Source organism: Zonotrichia leucophrys, chromosome 5, assembly GCF_028769735.1.
Source record: "Zonotrichia leucophrys gambelii isolate GWCS_2022_RI chromosome 5, RI_Zleu_2.0, whole genome shotgun sequence".
NCBI lineage: Eukaryota > Metazoa > Chordata > Aves > Passeriformes > Passerellidae > Zonotrichia > Zonotrichia leucophrys.
In genome coordinates, this window is record NC_088175.1 from 30,270,823 (window position 1) to 30,294,975 (window position 24,153).

At 40.0% G+C, this 24,153-nt stretch overlaps 1 protein-coding gene across 11 annotated transcripts in view; it reads right to left on the bottom strand.

The window, feature by feature from the left end:
- The window catches only part of DPF3 (double PHD fingers 3), a 166,814-nt gene that overhangs the window by 35,692 nt on the left and 106,969 nt on the right, over positions 1 to 24,153 (bottom strand). For 9 of the 11 annotated variants that reach the window (XM_064713768.1, XM_064713775.1, XM_064713766.1 and 6 more), the window contains 2 exons: positions 17,270 to 17,407; positions 5,325 to 5,453 (listed from right to left, as the gene is read on the bottom strand). In XM_064713768.1, the coding sequence (XP_064569838.1) occupies positions 5,325 to 5,453; positions 17,270 to 17,407 (267 nt within the window). Of the gene's footprint in view, positions 1 to 1,120; positions 2,524 to 5,324; positions 5,454 to 17,269; positions 17,408 to 24,153 lie in introns of all 11 variants that reach the window. The other 2 variants (XR_010440400.1, XR_010440399.1) reach the window with 1 other exon arrangement.

Here is a 24,153-nt window from a genome sequence, read left to right on the forward strand (position 1 = left end):
TTAGAGTATGCCTGTTCTGCAGTTTATAGAGTGATGGGAGTTCTTCTGAAAAATGTACTTGGGTAGGTTGCAGCTACCTAATTCAGGTGCTGTAAGGACTGAGCTTTAGTAAATACAGCAGAGTAGCAAAACATTATCTATTTATCTTGCACTATTTCGGATGAAAAAAAGGACTGGTTGTGGAAGAAATCAATGTTTTTATCAGTTGAAGTACAGTTCTCATTGACAGCATTATGTCAAAATATAATTGATTTGACACTTGATTGATTACAATAAATCAGGAGCAACACAGAAAAGAATTATCAAAATGGGGAAACCTTAAAAAAGGCTCTCTCCTGGCAAGTGTGCATGGCTCTGGCCTTTGATGTACACATACAGAGGAGTTTGTAATGTTTTCTAACAGCATCCTGAAGGTGGATTATTAATGTAATCTAGACATCAGTTAGCTTATATTCTGGATTTATGCCTGTATACCTAAAAGCAGAATTTAGCCACTGCTCATTTCATGTCTAAAGAGAACAATAAAAAAATCAAGAGACTGAATTATTTCTCTTTTTTCTACAAGGTTGGAAGGTGGAGGAGGGAGTTGAAATTGCTCTCACAGACAGACTACCCTAGCAAAGAAGCAGGAAAAACGGGGTCCATTTGGTCTGGCTTGTTTCATTGTACATATCCAAATTCCTTATTGCAAGGCTAAGACTTTTACTCTGGTATCAATAACACACACCTACAGTTTAAGGATTAGGCACTGTCCAGAGAAATGTCTGTTTTGCCTTTGCTCTTAATCAGGTCATGATTTCACCCTGTTTGCATTATGCACATCAGTAAAAATAGATCTTTAAAACTTAACCTTGCCCCTGCTCCAGGGAGATCTTTGCCTGCACTAGGACAGCAAAACATAACTACACTCCTTTTGCATCATTTCTGACTGTACGCAAGTGTGGATCCTGCTCTCACAGAACTTCCATTAGTTTCACCAGGGGCATGAATGTGGCCCATATGTATAATACAATTTAATCCATGGGACTTGCTGCAACAACAAAGCTCAGTCAGGGGTCTGCTGAAAAGCCAGGGCAAGAAATTTCACAATTGAGTGAAAGACATTTCAGCTTGGACATACCTTTCAAATCCTGCTGCATGTTTCCTCCTTTCTGGGAAAGTCGCTGGGAAGGGAGTCACTCTCTTCTCCATTGCCCTTGGAACTTTAATTAGTATTGCTTTGGTTTATTTCAAAAGATGCCATTAAAAAGCAAATAAAGTGTCTTGTAAGACACTACAGAGAGAAAACGAGGGCAACACAGGAAAAAATGCTGTGAATTGAAATTTAAAAATTGAAAGAAAAGAATAGGTGAGGTATTTTCCATGTCATTTCTTCCAGGATTCTGCTCCTCCTTTTGTTTTTTTCTGTGATGTATATGAGTTGCCATTCATATTCCACCTCTATGCTTGGAAATTGCTGTCCATCAAGTGAACGGTGAAGGAAAAGTAAAAAAAAGTGGAACAGTGTGGGGAAGACATGAAGGGATGCAGAGAGGAGATTTATTGAGTGTAAAGGTGTCCACAGGAGATGAAAATGTGTTCCCCAAGGCCGTGGTCTTCGATGGTGCTGCTTGTATTTTCAGGCTGTAATGTAGCAGATGTAAGAGCCAGACTTCACATGCTACAGTAAGTGCAAAATCTCAAGATGCAGATGCCATCACATCAAGGGTTTCCTTGTCCCCTGATAGAGTCCGCCCACAGTGGTTCTCTAGAAACAGTTCTATTACCAAGTAGACATCCATTGCTTTTTTGTTGGTTTTTTTTCTATTTTTATTTAAAAAGTAGTTTTTTCTAATAATACATAGAATATATAAATAATAATAATAATTAAAAAAAACTATTTGGGTTTACTTTCTGTTCTCCAACCCATCTGTATTTTTTGTGGTTTGCTGATATATATATATTAAAAGACAAGAAAATCAACTCTGCTCACTATTAAAAAAAATATTAAATCCAATTTTTATGTTTCCAAAGAGAAAGAGAAGGAGGGGAGATGTGATAAAACCAAATTAAAGTGAAAAAAAAGAGAAAGAAAAAACCAAAACAGGAAAATCAAAAACCTTCTGTCTCTTCAAAGTAGTTGTCAAGAGCTTTAAATGCTTGTGCTTTCAGTGTACACCCCACAGGGAAAACATAACAAAAATGACAAAAAACAAAAAAAAAGGGAGGGGGAGGAGGAAAAAAACCAACCAACCAAAAACCCAAGAGGACCTAAAAAATGAAAAATGTAATAATAATCTTAGTAGTGAAAAGGACAGCTCAGAGTTTCTGTGTCTTTTTAGTTATTTTAGCAGCCGCCCTTTTTGTCTGCAGAGGGAGACCTGCCACCACAGCCACCTCCTCGGCTCAAGAGAGGCTCTTCTGCATCGTCCTCGTCAAAGCCATGAAAGGTCGAGGTGTCGCTTTCTGACGTGGAACCGAACAAGTCCTCCGTAGTGCGTGCTGGCGCTGCTTCGTCCCTCCTGCCTTCTCTTCCCAAATGAGCTGACATGTATGATGAATATATCAGCACATGGGTTAAGCAAAAGGCATCATCATCATCATTTTTTTCATCATTTTCATTATCATTAAGCAAGTCAGACTATCAAGCTCATAGGTGTGTGCTTGTATGTGCCCGTGCACCCCAACAACATAGCAAAGGTAGAACTGCAGTAAGAAAAATAACAAAGGATCAGTTTCTCTTTCCAAGAATAAATCTACAAATGCCACAGGTGCCCATAGCTACAGCAGCGAAAGGGTTAATCATGTTTTCCTCTCTTCAAAAGACAGTAAAATATTTCCTCATGATTACTTAGATAAATTTTAAAATATTTTTAGACCATGTAAGTAATGAGACACTGTTAGATCTAAGCACAATGGCATCGACAGTCACAAATGTTCTGCTACGGAGATGTAAACCACTAGATACCTCATCAACCTCAGGACTACTTTTTATCCCCATTCTTCACCTGATTCTAAAGAACCTCCTCTGTAGACAAAATTAAATACATTTTGAAGACTAAGTGAAAGTAATCTAAACCAATACTTTAATACAAATGTCATGGCACATCCTTCAAAAATAAAAAAAAACCCCAAAACTAATATATACAGTTCAACAACTAAAACAACTGAGAAGTATCCCATCTTGGGAAACACTGGAAAGTTCAAATTTGTGTGAGTCAATCCAATTTTCAAGATGGAACAGGAAATTCTCCACGCAATACCAATAATGGCAACAACAACCATAAGAAGACTCCTAAAAAGAGAAGTCAAATGCTGAAATCTGTGAAATTGAGGTTTGTTTTCTCTCACAGACAAACTTTTTATGTGATTAATAGTATGACCTTCAAATTCCTTCTTTAGGGATGGTAGAGAAAAAGATATCTCTTGTGCCCCAACAAAATTCAAGTGTGAGATTTTAGGGAACAGCTATTTTGTTATTCACAAACAGTAGCATGTACTTAGGCAACCAACAGTTGGGTCCCTGCTCCAGCTACAGGAATCAGCCAGATAACAAGTACACTGCATTGCTTGAAACAGAAAGAAGTAAGTCTTGTTCACAAAAAAGAAAATGGATATAACAAAATAATTGGCAGATAAACCATATTGTAGAAATGTGATTTTACTGACTTTGTGAACAGAAGAAGCAATATAATTTCCATGACCTCTCTTTCAGTGTAAATTATTATAAAAGAGAAAGATGGCAGCCACCAAAGAGGTTTCATTGTTTTAGTTTAGAGATTAGTGTGTGGTTATACCTTAATCACTTTCATCACACATCAGTCACAGCATTGCAGACCCTATGAATGACCCAAGTGGGTCAGAATTTGTACAAGGATAGCATTTAATGGAACTGATTTGGCAAAGTTTAGGCTACAGGCTGATCTACTTGTTCTATCACACTAAGGAATCAAGGGAATTATGTATTTGGATTCTGATATAACCACCATAACAATGTTTAAGTAGCAATAAAATATGGCTTCATCTCATTGTGCCATATCAGGATGCTGAAATTAGTTATATTGAAATATAACAATCAAGGCAAAGGGCAGTAATCTTCCAAGATGGCACCACAGACTCCATGGACTTTCCCCATTAATTAGTAGAAGCAATCACGTGTACACTAAATGGTCCATGTCTCTGACTGCACAGCATTCGTAAGGATGCCCCTGGAGAAAACCAAAGGGGTTGCCATTGATTGTCTGGTGACCAGTGTAATTTCAGAATGTCTTCAGAGGTCACAACAACTGCAGAAGGCAATTTCAGTGAGAGTCTAATCATTCTCCCATTGAATGTGGTAGTAGGCTTACTATGAATTTCAGCAGGAGCATAAAAAGGCCATTTCCTTGGCATGAGAACATTCCACATCACATTTCAGCCATGAAGCAACAGACATCTTTCAGTGACTACAGTACAGAAGGAGCAGCATTCATACTGAGTTTCAAGGCCTCCTTGGTTTTCAGATTTCTATATCACCATCTTATTACCACTAGTATCACAAAACAAAAATATCACAAGTGGAAACGTGGACCAATGCTGGAATATGCAGTTGTTTAAGGTCTCCCAATTCCCTCTACCACCACCACTACTTCCTTTGTGAGCTATAAATAACTGTTCAGCTGGTATAATATTGTCCAAAAAGAAAAAAGAGAAAGAAAATAAAATAAAAAAACTAAGAAAGCAGGGAAGAAAACAACAGCCCAGAAATAAAGACAACTCAAATTGGGAAAGACACAATTGCCTACATTTAAAAAGAGAGAAGGGAAGGGAGAAATAAAAACCTCTTTAAACAAAACTAATGATAGTCATCTTATAAGAGGATAATTCTTGACAGCTAGCCCCATACCTACCCTGTAATTTTCTCCCTCTTTCTTTTTTGGATGAAGAAATGCATGAAATGTGTAATCAATGGGAATGCTTGTCATGCAACTTTCATAAATCTTGTAAGTAATTTATAGTTGTAACTGCAGCATTTAAAGACAGAGACCATTCTGTAAAATTGTCATAGGATTTTCTCCTTCCATGTGAAGAACAACTAGTACATGTACCAATGTTCCCAAAAGCCAATAATAAATTAAAACTTCATTATTTCATAAGACCCCATTAGCTTAAATATGTGAATCCAATGATGGGTTTTATAATATAAAATTTTTTCAGTCATCCTTTCCCACAAACACAGAGAAGAGGTAAGATTCCATCTTCAATCCCTTCCCAAATATGATGCCTTTCTTCAAAACCTTCAGAAGGTGCAAAAACCAAATCACAAAAACCTTTGTACAAGAAAGATGCAAGAAGGAGTCACCTACCAGAGCGCCCACAGTCTGAGCACGATACAAGTTCCTCAGGCCGACCACTTTTTTTGTTCATATTGGAGCCTCCGAGGCAGAAGTCACAGTAGTTATTGGGAATGATGACCCCATCTGGTCCTTTCTGGGCTGTAGTTGGGTTAGAAATCAGATTTACTACAAGAGCATTCACTTGCACCATTTGACCCTCATCCTTGATATGGGGCTCAGTGAGTTTGCAGGCCACAGTCTTCCCAAAACATTGTCAGTCAGAACTAAAAGTGAACTGCATAAACCACCTCCATTTTATGTACACCTTGGGTTGTCTCTATTTTGCCTGAAATGCCCTTTACTATTTCCTTTATAATCCCAGTCAGGCTGCTCCTTCTCAAGGACATGTTTCCAGATATGCCTTTACAGTTCAGGGACTTGTAACATACAGGTATAGAGGCAATCCCTAAGGCAGGATAGGACCTATGTTGTCAGTAAGCCAAATTTGGTTTTTCAGGCAGCTGTCATCATAATAATCCCACAAAAATACAAATTCATAAAGGAAAAATACAGTCTCCAAAACTCAAAAATCAACAGTGGGAAGATGGGAGGATAAGTACCCTTACTGGTTTTATTTCAAGTAGCTTCTTAGAGGCCTGCATCTCTAAGTAGCAGAGTGTCTTTAGCCAGAAGGTTGGTTCAAAAGCTCTTGAATATTCACAGGTAAAGCCATTTGGGGATGTTTCACCCAAGACTTAAGGCCTCTGCAGCAGTCATGTTCCCTTGGATGAGCAAAAAGGGTCCAACACTACACTAGCACCAAGCACAGGTGCAGAGTGAGCCTGGGCAGACATCCCAACCAGAAGAGTTAAAGACTTTTTCAGCCAAGAGAAAAGGAGCAAGACTATATTATTTTTTCCAGCTAGGAATACTTGGAAAGGAGCAGATACACACTGATCTTAAGTAAAGGAGGATGCAGATCCCTTTGGAAGAAGAGAAGGGCAGAGGTCTTCTGCATTCCTCTTAGTTGAGCAGAACAGCAATGTCCTTTTTTTCGTGCTCACAACAGCCATTTCCCTCCTCTGCTCTCCAGAAAAGGAAAACATCTTCCTGTACACTCTATGAACTGGGGAAGGGAGTGGAGGTAAGGGTTGCTGTTTGTCTTTGTTCCTTTTAACATAAAAATTCCAGCTATATGTCAGTAGGTATACCTGGCCTAAGCCTACTGCATGAACTTTACAAATGAGAAAATGAAGAACTTTAAACTGCACCATCTTTATTTAATTATGTTTTTAATGCATATTTTGTAACTTGCAGATTTTTAACAGATGTTTTGACAGCCTTTATTAATGGACTTTTTGTCCACATTCAAATTTCCCCCAAAGAACAATGACATTCTAAAGGGCTTCTGGTAGCAGTCCAAGACATACACTTAAAATTAAAATTTCCTCCAAGTTCAATCTGCTTTTCTGGTTTGGATGCATCTAGTTATTCATTTATTTCCAGATGTTGATCAGCTGAACTTTTGGAGATTGGTAACTAAAAGATTCCAGGTAAGGTGAAATTAAGAAGAAAATTAACCTATAAGGCTGCAAATACATCACTATCTTCCTGTGTGGTCATGGAGATCCTGACAGTATTTACTAAACAATGGACTTTGCTCTAAAATCATCCTGCTTGACCAATTCCCAACTTCCTCAAAAAAAGAGAGAAGCTTCCAGTGTTAGATTAGCATTTTGTCTGTTCCAGGAAGGCATTTAATATATGCAAGATAAGAAAAAAAAGAACAGGAACCAGGTGGAAGTCTAGCACACTGGCTCATTTTAAGAGCTGTAACAAAATGATCATAAAGTTGTTGCTGCTACATATTTTGTGTATAAAAAACAGACCTCCCTAGCATTTATATTTCCCACTGCAGCTCCATTTTGAAAAAGTTAAGTAATTACCTCCTTATATTATTCTGCATCTACAGACAGTCCATGTGCAGTGCAAACTCAGCAAGCTCAGAATCCAGTGACTTTTTTTTGTTGTTGTCCCTTATTAAATTATTTCACCTTTCATCCAAGTTTCTTAAAGTGCCTTACAGATATGAAGATCCTATTATTAACCTTCGGTGAGATCAAAAGCCTCTTTTGCCATTGAATCTAACCAAAGTGCTCTGGACCCTAATTAAGTCTCGTGGTAAGGTTGCATTGCACTTTAAAGCTGAAAGACTTGGAGGCAGAGTGGTAAACTGGCTTATACTCAAACACACAAAAATCCTGTGGCAAGGCCACAAGCAGTCAGGGTGCCAGCCAGCAGACCTAGGAAAGAGCTCCACTTCTACCACTCTTTTCACAGTGGTGTAATTAACACTCTGTATATAGTGACTTAGATTTATTTACACACCAATTATGACCATAAGATCCACTGACTGTCAAACTGGAAATGGGACAGGGAGACTCAAAAATACCTACACCGCTCAATTCATCTGCATTGTGTGAGAGAGATGGAGGGTATTTGCTGAGTATGATAAAGCTGAAGGGATTCTCCCGGACCACTGGAAAGGGAATAAACTTCAGATTTGATTGCTCTTCTCTTATTATTTTTTCTCTTTCTTTTCCTTGTTTCCCTCTTTCTTTTATTTCTTGTTTTTTTCCAATTTATTTAATTTTTAATCTGAGTGTCTGTGTGCTCACTTATTAAGCTGGCTCAGTAGAGAGTGATAGAGATATCAGGCCTAAAAAGTCATAAACAGATGAGAAGTTCTCAAAGTTACATTAATGATATCTTAAATGACGTATCTCTAAAGCCAAACAAGCCAGGCAATGTTATTCTCTTCATTTTTTTTTCTATTGTGCAAAAACAAGAACCAAATTTGACTTAGCTTATTTTCTTGATCAGTACCATACAGTGAATTAAGTCACAGGCTAAATCACAGAAGGTTTGAGAATAAAGAGATTTTCAGATAGCAGTTCTTACTTTGAAAGGAACTTTTTTGCATATATCCTCAGAGTTTCTAGTTCTATTTTACTGTAATTAACAAATGATGAAGGAATAAGAAGACAAAGGAAAAATGGCAAGATTTAACATGTAATCTTCATGAGCAGAATATCATGCAGGAAAAGCCCAACCCTAATCTCATCCCTAAATCAATAAAACTATGGATTCACAAGAAAAAAACAATTTCCATCAGGGTAATGTTGCTGCTTTTCATCTGAGACATAGTAATTAACTAGGTATTCACTTTTTGCATAAGGTGATCAACAAATAAAAGGTACAAGTTTAAGCAAAATAGCTCAACTAGCAAGAAATAACTCTCTAGCAGAGAGCTGACTCATTTAGATCAGGTGACTGCCTCCAAGGATTTGGTTAAAAAAAAAACCAAAAACTCACCCATAATTAGAAACTGTTTTAAAGCAATGGCTTGAAAACCAGCCATGGCTGTGTCCGATCTTACTCAAAATTCCTCTGATTTTCTTTTACATTGCAAACTGCAAAAACAGATCAAAAGCTCTGAGAAGCTTTGAGTATTGCCTGAGTTAAAGTTTGCTTATAGGAGTTGTACTTAAATCAGTGCCTCTTGCCATTTCAACTTAGGGTTGTTTTCAGGTGTCATCAAAAGATGAATGTCTTCATCTTTTGATGAAACCTAAATGTAGAATGTAGATGTCTTCATTTACATCTCCCCTAAAATTGTGTATAAAATTTTTTAAAAATACTTTAAAACTTAAAAAATGGAATAAGGAGAGACATGGAAAGATCTGTACAGTTCAAACTTTCCCTGAACCTGAACGGTGATTCACGTGAAGACAGGATGCAGAGTGAAAATAAAGTCAGTATTTCCAAATAAATTTGGTATGCATTCACTCTGGAACTTTTTTTTTCTTCTCAGCCTAATCAAGTTAATTTCAAGCTACAACAAGCTGAGCAGAATAAAGAACTACTTAAAATATGGTATCATCATTCACAGTAGTCTTTTAGCAAAGTTTGTTAAATTACATAAATTATGTAGTGTATCACACAGTAACTTTGTTCTGTAGACAAAACCTGAAAACTAAACAAGTTGACTGAGTTTAAATATATAAAATACCTTATGTGCATTCTTGATTTTGAAAGCAGAGGCTCTAAAGAGAATTCTAACTTCCCTTCACCCCTCCCAACAACAACAAAAAAATTCTGTAAAATCCTGTAAGTTGTCTTCCACATAGTTTCAGTTTAATAATAAAAGCAAGCTGCTTATAATGAAATAAAATCAAGAAATGAGGAATTTTCTTTTCTACATCATCTCGTGGAGACACATGACTCAATAAAAATCTCTTTTTAGAGATTAGAAGTTTTCTACTTCTCAGGGCTGCAGAAAATTTCTTTGATGGAAGGCAAGTTCAGAAGAAGGAAACCTTGTCTCTGTTTTTTAAACAGAAAATTCAGAGTACAGATATCTTAAATCATTTTTCTTCAAAATGTGACCCTTAAATATATACAGACAAACCCCCAAATAAATAGAACCTTATATCTATGCATTTTTATGATTTCTGTGTGAAATTATTTTGATGACTTGGATCATAATCTTCAAAAACTTGTGAGGTGGAACAAGTGCTTAAAAGAAATACGGGTTAAAAGAATACAAGTGCTTAAAAGAAATACTGCTCCTGGATAAAAAAAATCACTGTCACATATATTTCTTCAGCCTGTAGGTAATACAGCACAATACTGAACCATAATTTAAGATATGCATCTAGGTTTGGCAGCATTTTATCCCTGTTTTTTGTCATACCCACATTGCTGGGAAGGCAATGGAGAATGCATGGAGAGCATGCCTTGCTGCTGGGGTGCGGATAATTTATTTCAATGTGCATCATTTATTTCAATGATTACCGTGAATTGGCTACAGTCAGAGATACATGCATTCACAAAGGGATTTTTCCTAGCACACTTTGTCCAGCTCTTACCTGTTTCTTCTGGGTTTGATCCAAAACCAATAAAGCACACTGGAGGTTTTCAATTCAATTCAATGGGCTCTGAATCAGGCCATTTACTCTGTTTGCAACAAGAATCTTCAGAACACAATAGAGACTGCAGGACCCTGCATTTAGGCCTGAGTCAAGCCAGTGCACTTCATGATGGAGGAAAAAGGGTGGACTTACTTTTTTTGTTGGTGTTTTGTTTGTTGGGATTTTTTTGTTTCATTTACAAGACTCTTTGTCTGAGATGGGGCCAGTTTTCCTTTCCAGCTCCTCCCTTTTTCTCCCTGGCAAAGGGCAAGTCTGCCTGAGCAGGAGAACGCCGGCCAAGAGCCCGCGCTCGCAGTGGTCAGGCCCCTTGGAGGCTCGGGGACAGATAATCCGAGCCATGTCTCCATGTGCCCGTCCTCGCCCCCCCGGCTGCCAGCGCTCCTCCCTGGCGCAGGCCCGGCCCGTCTCCATGGTGACCGCGGGCCCGGCTGGCTGCGCTGGCCCTGCCGCCCGCCTGCCTCTGCTCTCCGGTGGAAGGAATCGCAGCGCGGCCCCTCCGCTTGCTGCCCAGAACGGCTCAGTGCAGGCCAGGCAGGCTCACGAGAGAAATTAGACTCTGATGATTAAATGAAAACATGGCTTTAAGGAGAAGGCAACAGAAAAGCAGTGCCTGGACTGTGGCTTTCTTTGATGGAAGAGGAGGGAGATGGCTGGCTGGGCATGCAGCCCCTTCTGTCCCTATTATTGCTGGGTACAGCGAGCAATGGTGGGCAGAGAGGCAGACCAGGGAGCTGCTTCTGGGCTCAAGGCTAGACCCTGCCTGGGGAGGAACAAAGAAAGAACGCAGCTGCTGCTGTGGTGAGGAGCAGGCCATGCACAGCTCAAGGGTGCCCCAGGCTCTTGCTCTCTCACACGGACGCAGCCAGGCAGGGATGTGCGCAGCTATTTCTGCGGACTCCTCACTGTGAATAAAGTGCATGGGCTTTTCATTGCCGTTTTTCAGGAAGAAGTGTAAATCAAACTGAATGAGAGGAAATTGCCAGTCACTTACTCTGTTGTTAGCACCAGAGATAAGCATGTTGGCTGGCCCAAAACTGGGAAGTGTTGGGGCACTTGATACAGGGCCCTGCAGCAGGCTGGAGGCGGCACATCTGTGTCGATGTGGTGCTGTTTTTCTACCAAACACACTTGGAACTTGGGTGTAACGCTGGGAAATGGCTGGTGTTCTGTTCCCAGAGTTGTGCTAATCATCCTGCATAGCCCCATGGCCTCCACTAGCTCTGGCTCCCCACGCTGCACTCCCCCACATGGGATGGGCATGCCCTTTTGCTGGCAGCCAGAAAAGCAGGATATGCTACTGCGAGGTGCTGCAAACCACCCACCCAAAGTGTTGCCAGGTCTCTCTAGTAACTGGATTTTATCTCCTTTTTTGAGTTAGCTAGTAGTGTGGGGATAGAAGAAGTTGTTGCTTTTGCACAACTTTTAGCAACTCTGAAACATTTGCCTTTCCTACAGCCCCTGCTCACAAAGAAGTGCAGCGAAGGAGCACTACAAGAAGTGCTAGGAAAAGGAGGTACATCTGTAAAAGTCAGAGGAAGCCTCTAAGTGTGGGGAAAGGAAGATCATTTGATCATCTCTTTCACAGGAATCAGTGTGGCCCTTAAGTTGAACAGCTAATGAAAGAGGTGGAAGGTGAGCTATGTAGCTGGAAGGTACAGCTAGGAAAATATAGCATCAACTGATTGGATTCAGTAAATTTAGAGAATCAGTGTTCCTCCACCTTAAGGCAGCATCTAATAGAATTTCTGTGCACTGACCTTATAGAATCTTTTGCAGGAACTCCTAAAGCATCAGCCAAAAACCCACTGCTAGGAGTAAAACTTTTTAATTGTCTAGTGCCTCATGAGCACTAGAGTAGGAGATATAGAGTAGGCAGACAAGAGTTGGACATCTTAACATACAGATTTCCTGACTTTAAGGGGTGCCTTTGTAGAGACTTGGTGCCTGGCCACTGAAGCACACTCCCGTAAGGGAATAATATATCCCACCTCAAGAAGTGGAATGCCCAATATACAGCCCCATCTGGCAGCATCCCTCAGTATTCAGGTGAGAATGGCCAGTGCCATGAATTAGGTCCCTGCAACATCTTGTAGGTTTTTATCTGGAAATTACCCACTGGAGGAGTGTGAGAAGGCAGAGAGCACCTATTCAGTTCAAATTCAGTCAAAGCATTTGGATTTTACTTGGTTCGAATTCTACGTGGAGAAGGAAAAAAATAAGGCAGAAAAAGCAGGGAGATAGAAAAAGGAATAAAACCCTACAAATACATTAATGATTTATTTGTACAAATACATTAATCCTAAATCGAGAGCTGATGTGCTGTTGAAGCAACACGTGTTTCAAAAACCAATTAGTCAGGTTGGAAATATTTTCCCACAAACTACTGAGAAGCACTCGGTGCTTCTCTTCAATGACAGTTGCACATCAACAGCAACATTTTCGTCCTTCTCCAGGCAGTATAGAAAAGAAACACCAAATTACAAAGACAACCACCCCATGACTCCAATCAAAACAAACAAAAAAGTGGGTTGCAGATTAGCTCTTCGTCGACATAGGAGATGATTTTGGGATTTTCCACTATGCAATAACTCTAAACAACTGATCTATTTTTTAACTCAGCATTGCAAAATACCCTCACAAAAGTCTCAGTAATTTACAGCTGCAAAAAGGATTTAAGGGAAATCTTTACACAGTTCAAACACTCCAATCATTACTGTTTCTTTTAGTATTTTGAGTGTTTTTCCTTATGAAAACAAACTCTGAAAAGAGAAAAAACCCAAACAGATTAAATGACTAAGAAGTTAACTCAAGGTAATGTACATATTTTCACTGAAAAGCACCTGCTGCAGGGTATCTTATTGCAAGGTGGGCATTGATGCATCCTTCCATTCAGAAGTAGCTCCCACCATGGCCCCAGCAAGGATCATCACTGAGGCAGGGAAAAGTAGGCCTGATGTAGCTTTTCAAATTGATGCTGCTTGTGGAGAGGAACAAACAGCTTGTCTCCAACTGAGGGGCTGACTCTCCTCATTTATTCATGGCCAGCCCCCTGCCTGGATGGAAATAAAAATGTTTCAAAGATGACTGTGTGGGGGAGCTGGAGGACAGCTTGGAGGCACACTGAGGTTAGCACATTAATTTTTTATCTCTGGAGACTGGGTATCCAATTATGCTTAGAGTACACAAACAACTTTGGCTGGTCTCTCCAGTAGAGATTTATCCACATAGTAAAATCTGTGATGGAACTGGGCACAACAGGCTGATGCCATGAAATAGTGTACACAGGTGGTTTTGCAGGGCAGATGCTTAAACTAGCAGAGGGGCAGGAGGGCACAGGAATGCATTTTCCTTAACTACATGTATTGCACAATTGATCAACCTGCACTCAGCACAATGTACTTCATTTAGGATGTCATTGGCCAGAGTGCTTGTGGGCATAAGATGCTGTTCAGTTGCTGCTCCTGCACAGCCGCCTGCAATCAACATTTCACACAGCAAAATGCCACTGAGAACTCTTCTCCTTTAAAGGAGAGGAAGTTTTTCTCCATGTAGACACACTATCCTATTCTCCCAGGAATTAAGAAAGAGCATTTATACTAGTACACTCATTCACAGAGACATTTCAATAGATAGAAGTCTAATGTAATTCCTATATCAGAAGTGCCTCAAAATTTGTGAGCACCAGCTGCCCCCAGAGCTGGCCTGTACCCATGGAGAGAGATGGAATAAAACAGCAGGTGTTTTGTGGCAGGCTTGGATGCACCCTGGGCTCACAAATCTCACGGTCTCAGTGCCAACATGTAGAGGAAAAGCCAGCAGAGAAAAAGTCTGAAAATGGTGTGGAATCATTTATTTTTTCAGTGGAGTTGAGGAAATGGGAGGTTGACTTTTTAAAGGGTTTTCTATAATTTCCTTTTCACAGTTCAATACTCAGGTAACAAAATCAGAGAGTAGGTCAGAAATAAATGTTTGTATAGGCAGAGGCAAGACTAGACACCGAGGAAGGGCTGTTTATTTGTGTCAAAGGGCTAGATAAAGCATAAAAAGCAAGCCACTAAAACTCAAACAAATCACAGGCTAAGGTGTTGACTGTTGAACTATCTTTCATGTTGCAACAGGTAATCTATATGTGAGAAAGAACAGAAGGAGACAGAGGTGTAAAGAGATGTAAACAGACAAACCTTCTACACAGTCGAGGACAGTGAGATGTGCCAAGGAGGTGAGACATGGGACTTGGGCCAGTCCCAGTTCTTTGATTCACCTATTCAATGGGTCTCAGTTTTAGGTAGGTTCCTCCTATCTACATCTCTTTTCCAATCTCTGGATAATTTTCTGACCTCCTCAAATTGGTCTGTGTATGAAATAGAGGGGACTGAATATGCAGAAAGACAAGAGGCTTTCAGGTCTTGATCTGGCAGCAGTTAGGGCACCAACAGTTGAATCCTGCAGAAGCCCTGCTCCCTCCTGCATCACCAAGGCTGCTGTTACTGCAGGTTCTGCAAGGAGTGGAAGCTGTAGAGGAGACTAGGGTACAGAGGAAGGAAGTTCATGCAGCAGCCACCCTCCTGAACTTTACTGACCTGGTGCTCACCTCCCAGGGCACAACGAATTCCAGAGGGCCGCTTTGATTTGCCCTGCCTCTTCTAAATCAGGCTGCTCGTATCTCTGACACACTGCTCAGCAAATAACCAGATCCTACTCTACACCATATCTCTGGTCCTCCTGCTCAGTGGGCTGTGGATTAGCTGTTTGGATTAACATCCCCCTGCCTTCCCTCCCTCCCCCTACCCCACCCCCTAAGCCCACGCAGAGAGGACTCTTGAAGCTCGAGACCTACGATGCCGCAGACCTGTCAAATCTAATTCATAACACATGCCTAGCAGTTCTTAGGGGAGAGGAAGGATCTGATGCTCTGCCTCCCCACCATCCCCCTGTACAAAGGGACCATTTAATGACTGCACATTAGCAATGTGGACAATTAGCATTCACATGGAAGATAAATGGCAGCATAAATTAAATATTGCCAAGTGGAAGAGCAAAGATGCAAGATCTGAGCTCAAGGCTCTAAACAAACAAACAGGCAAAAAGGGAACAAGCAGCCACTGTGGCAGCTCAGCCATTTGGGACAGTTACCTTCCAGCATCTGGGATTTTCCCCAAGGCTGATCTGCACATTTGCATGGCTGTTGCCCATAGCTCACTGGCTCCTGGCTGGTTATGCTTTCCACTCAGGAATCTGGGCATCAGAGAGGTTTATCCCAATGGTTCTAAATTTCTGCCCGCTTGTGGATCTGTGCATCAGCAGCTTCCCTTTGCCACATGCTCTGAGGGAACACAAGCCCAAGCAGCTCTCATGCTACTCTTTCCCGCAGTGTAGAATGCACCTTTTTTATCATGGGCCAAAGTCAGCTGCTCCTAACCTTACCATAGCTCTTCTAGTTAACTTCTGTCATTTCCTAAGCACCAGACACAAGGACTGAGACCCCTTAGCACCTGTGTCAAGCTGAATTCAGGGTATAGGACACTACCTTTCTTTTTTTGGGCATCTTTGCAAGACCATTATCAATATTAATTCAGTTCAGATTTGCAACATTCCTCTCAGGTATGTAACTATTACTGACTACTCCAGGCACAGGAAAAAAACAACCAACCAACGAAAAATACTCCCAAAACGGATGTAAATGTTAAGTAAACAAAAGCTACTGGGTGAACACTGACATTCTCCTGCCTGCCCAAGCAGTCACTCTTAGTGCATTGACAGCTCAAGTTTATCAACAGCTGGAGGAGTCAAAATTACTTTTACTGTGAATCTACCAAACATGTGAATAACTAAAAAGGTAGAGCATAAAAGTGACAGAAACATAGAGCTTGCCAAATGGGATCACACTAAACAGTCCTTCAAGCTCAGACAGTGGCTAGTAGCAGATGCTTTGGAGGAAGGAAGCCCCCTCCCACACTTCCCTGGGGACAATTATCAATTATGCCACTTAGAAAAAAAATGTTTTCCTACTTCCATATTTCTTGCAGTTCTTAAGGTATTAGAAAGTGTTTCCCTGCATATTTTTCCCTATAAGCATTTTATTGCTTTATTACTTTGAACGAAAATAACACAGATCATATGCTGATCCAAAAGAACTTTTTGAAAGTGAACAAAGCTATCTACACAAATCCCAAGGTCACAGCAAACATCACATAGTATGTAAAACTGAGAAACAGGGGATTAGAGACTTGCAAAAATCAGTAATAGAACACAGCATCCTTGACTTCCTGTTCTGTGCCTAGGGAGAACAGAAGGGACAGTCAAACAGGGTCATGGACCTTATGCTCACACTGAGCATATGTGACTCATCACAGAAAGATTTGGACCACTTAGATCTCTTTCAGCATTGTACCAGTGTGGGAAATTGAGGCACATTCTCCTTTCACGTTCCTGCTCTCCTTGCAGACCAGTTCTGATGTGTTTTCATAGCTTTTATCAAACCATAACTAAGGAGCAGCTTTTGGCAAAGTGGAGGGTAAGCTGTTTATGCAGCAGGTGAAGGTATAAGGGAGAAAGGTGGTTATTTTCATACTGAAAAACTGAGACATTGACAAATATCGCTTATTTAAAGGCAAAACAAAGGCAGTCCCCTGAAATGACTGGATGTGTATTTCTTCAGCATCCTTACTAAGAACCTCTGGGAGGCTGCTTGATGATGGGCAGCTCGGCCATCTCTTCTTTTCCCCTCTCTCCTTGCCACCTCCTCCCCACAGGAGCAGTAATGGAAAAGTGACTTGCTGCAGAGATAATGCTGGGTTTGAAATGAATTCCTGACTAGCTGAGCCAGCACCCGTGTGAGCTGTGGCTGATTAGCTCCAAGCATCCACGTCCCAATCACTCACAACTGAGCTAGGCAATAACATCAGCCTCCCCAAGGCAAAGACAGGGTGGAGATAACACCCCTGAAAAGGATCTCAAAGGCAAAGGGAAGATCCTACTCACGTTTGTGGTTTTCATTTCGGTGGACGGGGGAAGAGCGGGTCTCCTGCTCACGGGCTTCATCACCCTCTTCACTGGCGAGGTGGGTGTGAGCATAGTGGTAGCTCAGCCCAGGCCTGTTCTTGTAACGCTTGCCACAGACTGGATGGAAAGGAGATATGAGGGAGGGGAAGAGAGAATGGAAACATCAGTGTGATCTACAACCACAGCAGCATCCTCTCAAATAATGCTCCCTTTCCCCTGAGAACAGCATCATGCACTCCATGCACCTGCCCAAAACCCTTCCAGCTGGCACTGGTGAAAGGTGACAGAGGCAGCCCTGCAGCTGCAGGTCTCCAAACAAGCTTTCTTCCCACCATGCTGCCAGCAGTCTTTCTCACAGGCTAGGCAAATGCATTTGGTCCCTGCAGATCACAGAGCCCTAATCCTCTCTGCTAAGATTACTAACAAGACTGCACATAAAATTAAATGAAATGCCAGTTCCAGTGGTGGTGCTGCACAATGCACAGCAATGGGAACAAGACTGAGAAGAAACAACATTATTTTCTTCATTACTGATCTCTGAAAAAAGGAAACAGCTGTGATTTTTTAAAGGCTTTCTCTAAGAGGTTAATAAATAGCTTTATTCACAGATTCCCAGTTAAGATAAGGAGATGGAAATCATCCACAGATTCTTGCTAAAAAAACATGTGGTAGTGATACTTATTTGCCCAGGTAAACTCCAATGAACAATGCAATATATGACAGAGAATACTGCTTCTGAACTTTCATTTATTTTAGGATTAAGTCAACAGATATTAAGGACAGAATCAAACAGCTTGGGGTGATGAAAGGTCTACACTTTCACAGGGAGATTAGCAAGGGCAGGCAACATCATAGGATTCATTAGATATTAGTTGATTTTCTATAAAGTTTTATGAATTGATTTTCTATAAAGTTTTTAATTCATGTTATCGTCTCAAAAATTTATCACTTTTCATCTTCAAAGCATTTTTTGAATGTTTATTTTCTTTTATACAGCTATTTGTCTACCAAATACAAATATTGCCATTTTAAAAGACTAGAAAACAAAGACAAAAAGTTTAGTGCCTTTCTTGCAATTTTTCCCTCCCAGAGACATTTTCAGTCACCTTAATTAACCTCAGGGATTTCACACAGGAATAAATGTCATGTCCAGCAGTCTGTCCTGCATTGTGACCATCCACTCCTAAAAGCTTAAGTTGGCCCCAATATGTGTCCTGCAAGATATATAGATACTTACTTTCCATTCTCCAGACACCTGAGTCTGGGAATGTCAAAGACTCCACAAATAAATTTTTAAAAAATAAAAAAAACCAAACAAACAACCACCCTCATCCCATTTATTCATTTACATATACATAAAATTTAAAATTTTATTCCTTTCTGCTACTACTCAGAAAACACTAACTGATGTTCCACCTTTTGGAACAGATCATAAAAAACTGTAAATAAAAGCTTATTACAGTAATATATTTCATTCTTAATCTCTTCTGATTTGCAAGCTCCCTCCAGGAAAATGCTTTTCTTTATTAGAAACATGTAAAACAAGCTCATGGTACATATGAGTGATCTGGAATATTAGATACTTTTTATTAGATCTGGAATATTAGATACTTTTTCCCAGTTATCTTCATCGTGCAAGGTGATGATCACAGCATCATCATAACAAGACAAGTTTCTTGGAAGTTCAATATGTCCTGTCCTCAGTCACAGATTTTTTTAAGTCTTTGAATGGCCTTGATTTAGAAAGGAGACCTACTGCAGGAGGGAAGAGGGAATATTGAGAGAACTAAAATACTCATATAGATATGCACATCCATTCTTTGAAGCATCTGCCTTCATTTTTCATATTTAAACCTAACACAATTGCCAGACATTTTGAAGAACTAGACTGTTGTTAGATGCATGCGCTCCACAAAACATCAGTTCAGACTCCCTCTTCTAGTACCATCCTTGTTTTCTTCCAGTGCATTTTGGAGGGGGAAACTACTTCTCCTTCTCTGTGGTCCTGCAGGGCAAAGGACAAGCAGTGGAACAGATGCTGAACAAGAGTCAAAACAACAAGATATCAGCAGTTCTGTGTGACTTTCCCCATATTTGGAATAGTGGAAAAGCATAACACTTAAGTAATCATCAACCCAGAAAGACCTCACTGCTTAAATTCTTTTATAATGGTAACCTCCTCTAATTACATAAATGTTGCAGCTTTACTTAGAATGGAGAAAGAGATTTACATTTCTAGCAGATTGACCATCTGCTAGATGAGCTGGATCAGCTCATCAAGTATCCTACTCTATCCCACTTACTTTTATGTGTTTGAAGAAGAATGTTAAAAAAATAATTCTATTGCTATGAATTACAAATACTGCTCAAAGACTTCTGTCAAATTATTTCCAGGACACTATCAGGTGATCAATGCACAAAAGGAGATTTGCATTCCCTGCAGAAAGTCCCAAAATGGTGGTGTTTACTCAATTCCTTACAGGATCCTGCAGGGATTTTAGCTATGGTGTTAAGGATGACATAGGAAATCAGACGGGTCTGGAGACTCGACCTTCTTCAGCAAAAAAGTATCAGCTCACCGGGAAAAAGCAAGTATCAATATAAGCTGAGTCAGTAGTAATTCTGCAGCTGAGTCCTTTCCATTGTGAGGACTTACAGGTGGCCTTCAAGGGTGACAGCAATCTCTGACATGCCTTGTGAGAAATTGATTTGAAGAACTTCATACCCAGAGCTGAGGCAAATAAATTTGGTTTACATTGTCTCAGCAGATCCTTTGTAGGACCAAAGATTTGCAGTTCCAGCAGCCTTTGTTCTTGGTGTCTAGATTTTTCCATTTTTTCAAATTCACTTTGTGTCATAAAAGAGTCCGAAGCAATGCCATGAATTGAAACTGCAGAGATTTCATGTTCCTCAAACAAATCAGACTTTTGCAGAGGGAAAAGGGTCATGATATTAGTCAGGCAAAAGAACCATTGGCTGCAGTGAGACTTTGCTAGAATAGAAACTAAATCAAAATTTCATGGATTCTTCAACAGATTGAATCTTCCTGAATTCACCCAAATCTCTTATTTTCCAGGTAAGAGCACATTTTATTAATCTACTGTATCACTGTGCTAAGAAGTAGTTTCTATAAAAGGGTGATCATTAATAAACACTTAGCTCTTATATAACTCTTCCCACTGCAGAGTGGCTTTTCAAACATTAATTAATCTTCCTCCACATTCCTGAGTGGGAAATACTATTCTCATTTCAGTTCTGAAAAAAGAGAACCACAGAGGGGCTGAGTTGCCCACACAGTGATCTTTTTTCATTACCAGGACTGGAATCCATGAGTTCCAGCATCCACACCAGTGCTTACACCACATCTTTCTCATTCTTAGAGCTGACAAAAGCATAATGAGAACTGGTTCTCCCAGTCTGAGATGCATGCTGTTGATTAGTTTTTAACACTATGCAGCTCACACATAGCAAGTGAGAGTGTGCCTTTCATAAACTTTGTCCAGTGGCCTTCCTTTCCAGCAGCTTTGACTTTTTTATCTTCAATTTCCCTTGCTGGATAGGCTCATCATCCTTGCATGTGGTAGATTTCATTCTGAATCTCAACACTGGGAAGTTGACTTGATCTTTAATTAGGTGGCCAAGCTCAATAAAAACAGTGGGAGTTTGTAGAACATAACCCACTCCAAATCCTCCTGCATTCAAAGGATATATTGTTGCTATGAGCTGATGTGAATGCTGCCTTAGGAACAAGCTGGGTAAGTAAGCAGCAATTCAGCAGTGCAGACCAAATGTCACAAATGGGGAAGAGGGAGAGATTTTTTTATGAGGCCACCAAACATTTTCCTGTGATAAACCTTACTTTCCTTCAAATTTGAAGACTGATATTAAGATGTTACACAACTACATTATGGGGGGGGGGGGGTGGAACAGTATAATTGCAAGCATTGAGTGTTTCACAAAAGAGACCTCTCTTCTATGTTCTGGACTGTAGCACCCTGCAATTCTTTGGATAAACAAATTATTTCTCTGATTATATTTCTCAATGATTAAAATTAATATAAAATACTTCCCCTGTTAAAAAGGAGATTTGAAACCTATGACTTAAAAGATTTTCTCATCAAATATCTAATGGCTGTGTTGCTGTCATTTTGAAATAGTTACACATTTGGTCCTTGGCAGCCTGTGAGCTGTGTTCCAGCCAGCTCTCCACATACATTTTGCACAATCTGTCACCAGTATGAGACAGAAAGAAACAATCCATGTTTCCAGTGGAAACAGGAAACTGGAGGAGTACATGCTGGGGTTTCTTTGGATTTTGGGTTTTTTTTGGTCACTGAATTTTGTCCCACTCATTGTCTTTCTTTGCTTTTCTCTGTTGCCTCCTGTTCCTTGTTCTCAGGTGTACTATGTCAAATACTGAATCTTGAGTTAACTTCTGGCAGGCAGCCATTCCTCAAAGTTATCTTCCTGTCCTACCATTCACTCCACTAAAAAAAAAAAAAAAACAACAAAAAAAAGACAAAAAAAATCCCCCTGTCCTTGTTTTGCACTGGTTTGGTTAATATATTCACTCCTGTTACAGTTGTGTACAAACTCTGGCACATTTAGAGATCTCAAACATTAACAATGCATTTTGACCTCCACTGGTACAAAGACTTCACATTCATCCCTCTTTGCTCAGTACTATACACACTATAATATAGTCACACTGTACACCTGTAGTATGAGAGCAGCTATTTAGCATCCCTTTCCATAGGGAATTTTCTGCAGGTAGAATAGGGAGGTAAATAGTCCTTGTTTCAGTGTCCCCAGAGGACAAGTCCCAGAATCTACCTGCTGTACTAAGATCACAGTAACTCTGAACCCCAGTTCAAACCCCAAAACACGTGCAGCTCAACAATACAGCTGTGCACATTTCAATAAATGGGTTGCTAACCAGAGCAAAGGAGAAAACAAATATCCTACATGAGCAGAAAATGTTCAACTGCCAGAGTCAATTCTGTTTCCCTTTTACCATGTGCTCTATTCAACATCTATGTTAGTCAGTATTTTTTTTTAATGTCCTTACCTATCTAATCTTGTCTTTTCTACTAATAATATATTCAAAGGATGCCAAGAATAGCAGATATGGTGGGAGAGTTGTTTGTTGAGTACATCTGAACAAGCATCTTATTCTAGATCTTACTGCTGATCTATTTAGGGATTCACACCAGAAGGGATAATACCAGGAGATGATTACTGAATAACCTGTTAGGTCAGCCATCTCTGTGCCTCTCATGGATATATAACAGAGCAAGTTTCTTAAATCCAGTTTGTAAAAGTAATTGTAAGTACAAGTAAATCTATCAACCACTCATATTCAGAAATGCATCTTTCCTCAGAGCAGCACGTTTAACTTCGTTCTGGCCACTACCACTTTAAAAAGTACTTTGGAGTTTTTCCACATGAAAGAAACAAGCTTAGTAGAAGAGCTGAAGAAAGCACAGCTGAAAGAAGCCGCAGTAACTGTTTGCAGACATAGAAGACATTGTTATTTTCCCTCAAGAACAGTAAGAACAGTACAAGGACTGCTAGTCTTGGACTTCAGCAGAGAGAACGTAGGTAAATAACTAGAGAAACCTTAAGTTCTTGAGGGAAGAATCAGCTTCTACAAAATACTACAAGATCATTGTGTCTGGGTACATACAATGCTGTGTTAGTCACTGATCCATCAAAAATCCTAGGAAGGTTTCAGTCAATGCTCATTTTGCACAAGGAATGGATCTGAATGTGCAGTTCAGTCTCAGAAGGACTACAAAAAAAAGGATATAAGTTGCTATGCTAAAATAGGAGTTTATATGAGAATAAAACTAAAAGGAGATGAGGACATACTGGTAAAAGGAAAAGAAATAATTTCTTTAAGAGGTGGGCAAGAGAATTCTTCCGTAGACAAAGGAACAGAAAACAAAGGTGGAAGTATGTACATAGTCCCATGTCTCCATGGGAACTTGAGAAGAGTGAAAGCATATAAGTGAGGAGGGGCAGCAGGAAAGTTAATTGCTTGCAGAGATTCAGCACAGACTAACTTCTCTGGCTAAAGGAAGTAGACATTTGGAATCATGGAACTCGAGTGCTACAACTGACTGCAACTTTTAAACCAGAATACAAATTTCTAGATACAAATTCAGAGAAGGTTTTTCTTTCGAAAAAGTAGTAAGTAATATATAATAAACACTAATAAAATAGTAGAAGGATTTCTAAGAAGACTACTCAGTCGGAATAGTGATTCCCTAGCTGAATATTTGACAGTGAAATGGCATCAATTCTTATTAACCAGGTAGGTATTCATTTATTCATTCACTCTGTCCCTCTAAAAATCACATGCCCTGTTCATCAGGAACAGTGGTGGTGGTCCACCTTCCACTTGCTTGTCATCAGAGGCTTTGCTTTGCTTTTCAAGCTCTACTTTCCACTCTTCTTTGAGGCACCTGCTGCCTTTCCTTGCCAGGTGCTCAAGGTACTTTTGGGACTGCTCTCATACAGCTGCTAAGCCATTTGGCTATGTTACCATTTGCAGTTTATACCCATCTCCAACCAGGCTTGCCTGCTACTGTTGTAATTGAAGCCATCCCAAGGGAGCTCAAGGCACAGAACAATCCAATGCAACTGGCTGAAAATCTGACCACCAAGTTTCCTACTTGGTGATGTGTTGAAAAAATGCATTTCATGATTATCCTAGCAATTTTATTGATTCTTTGATCAAATATTTTCTTCTGAACTTCTACTAGAGTATATGCTCAGTAAAACCAGCTGAAGTATTTCAGAATGTTTCCTTCCACAAACAGGCATCCAACCACCTCTTCTTAAAAACACAGGAGGACAAA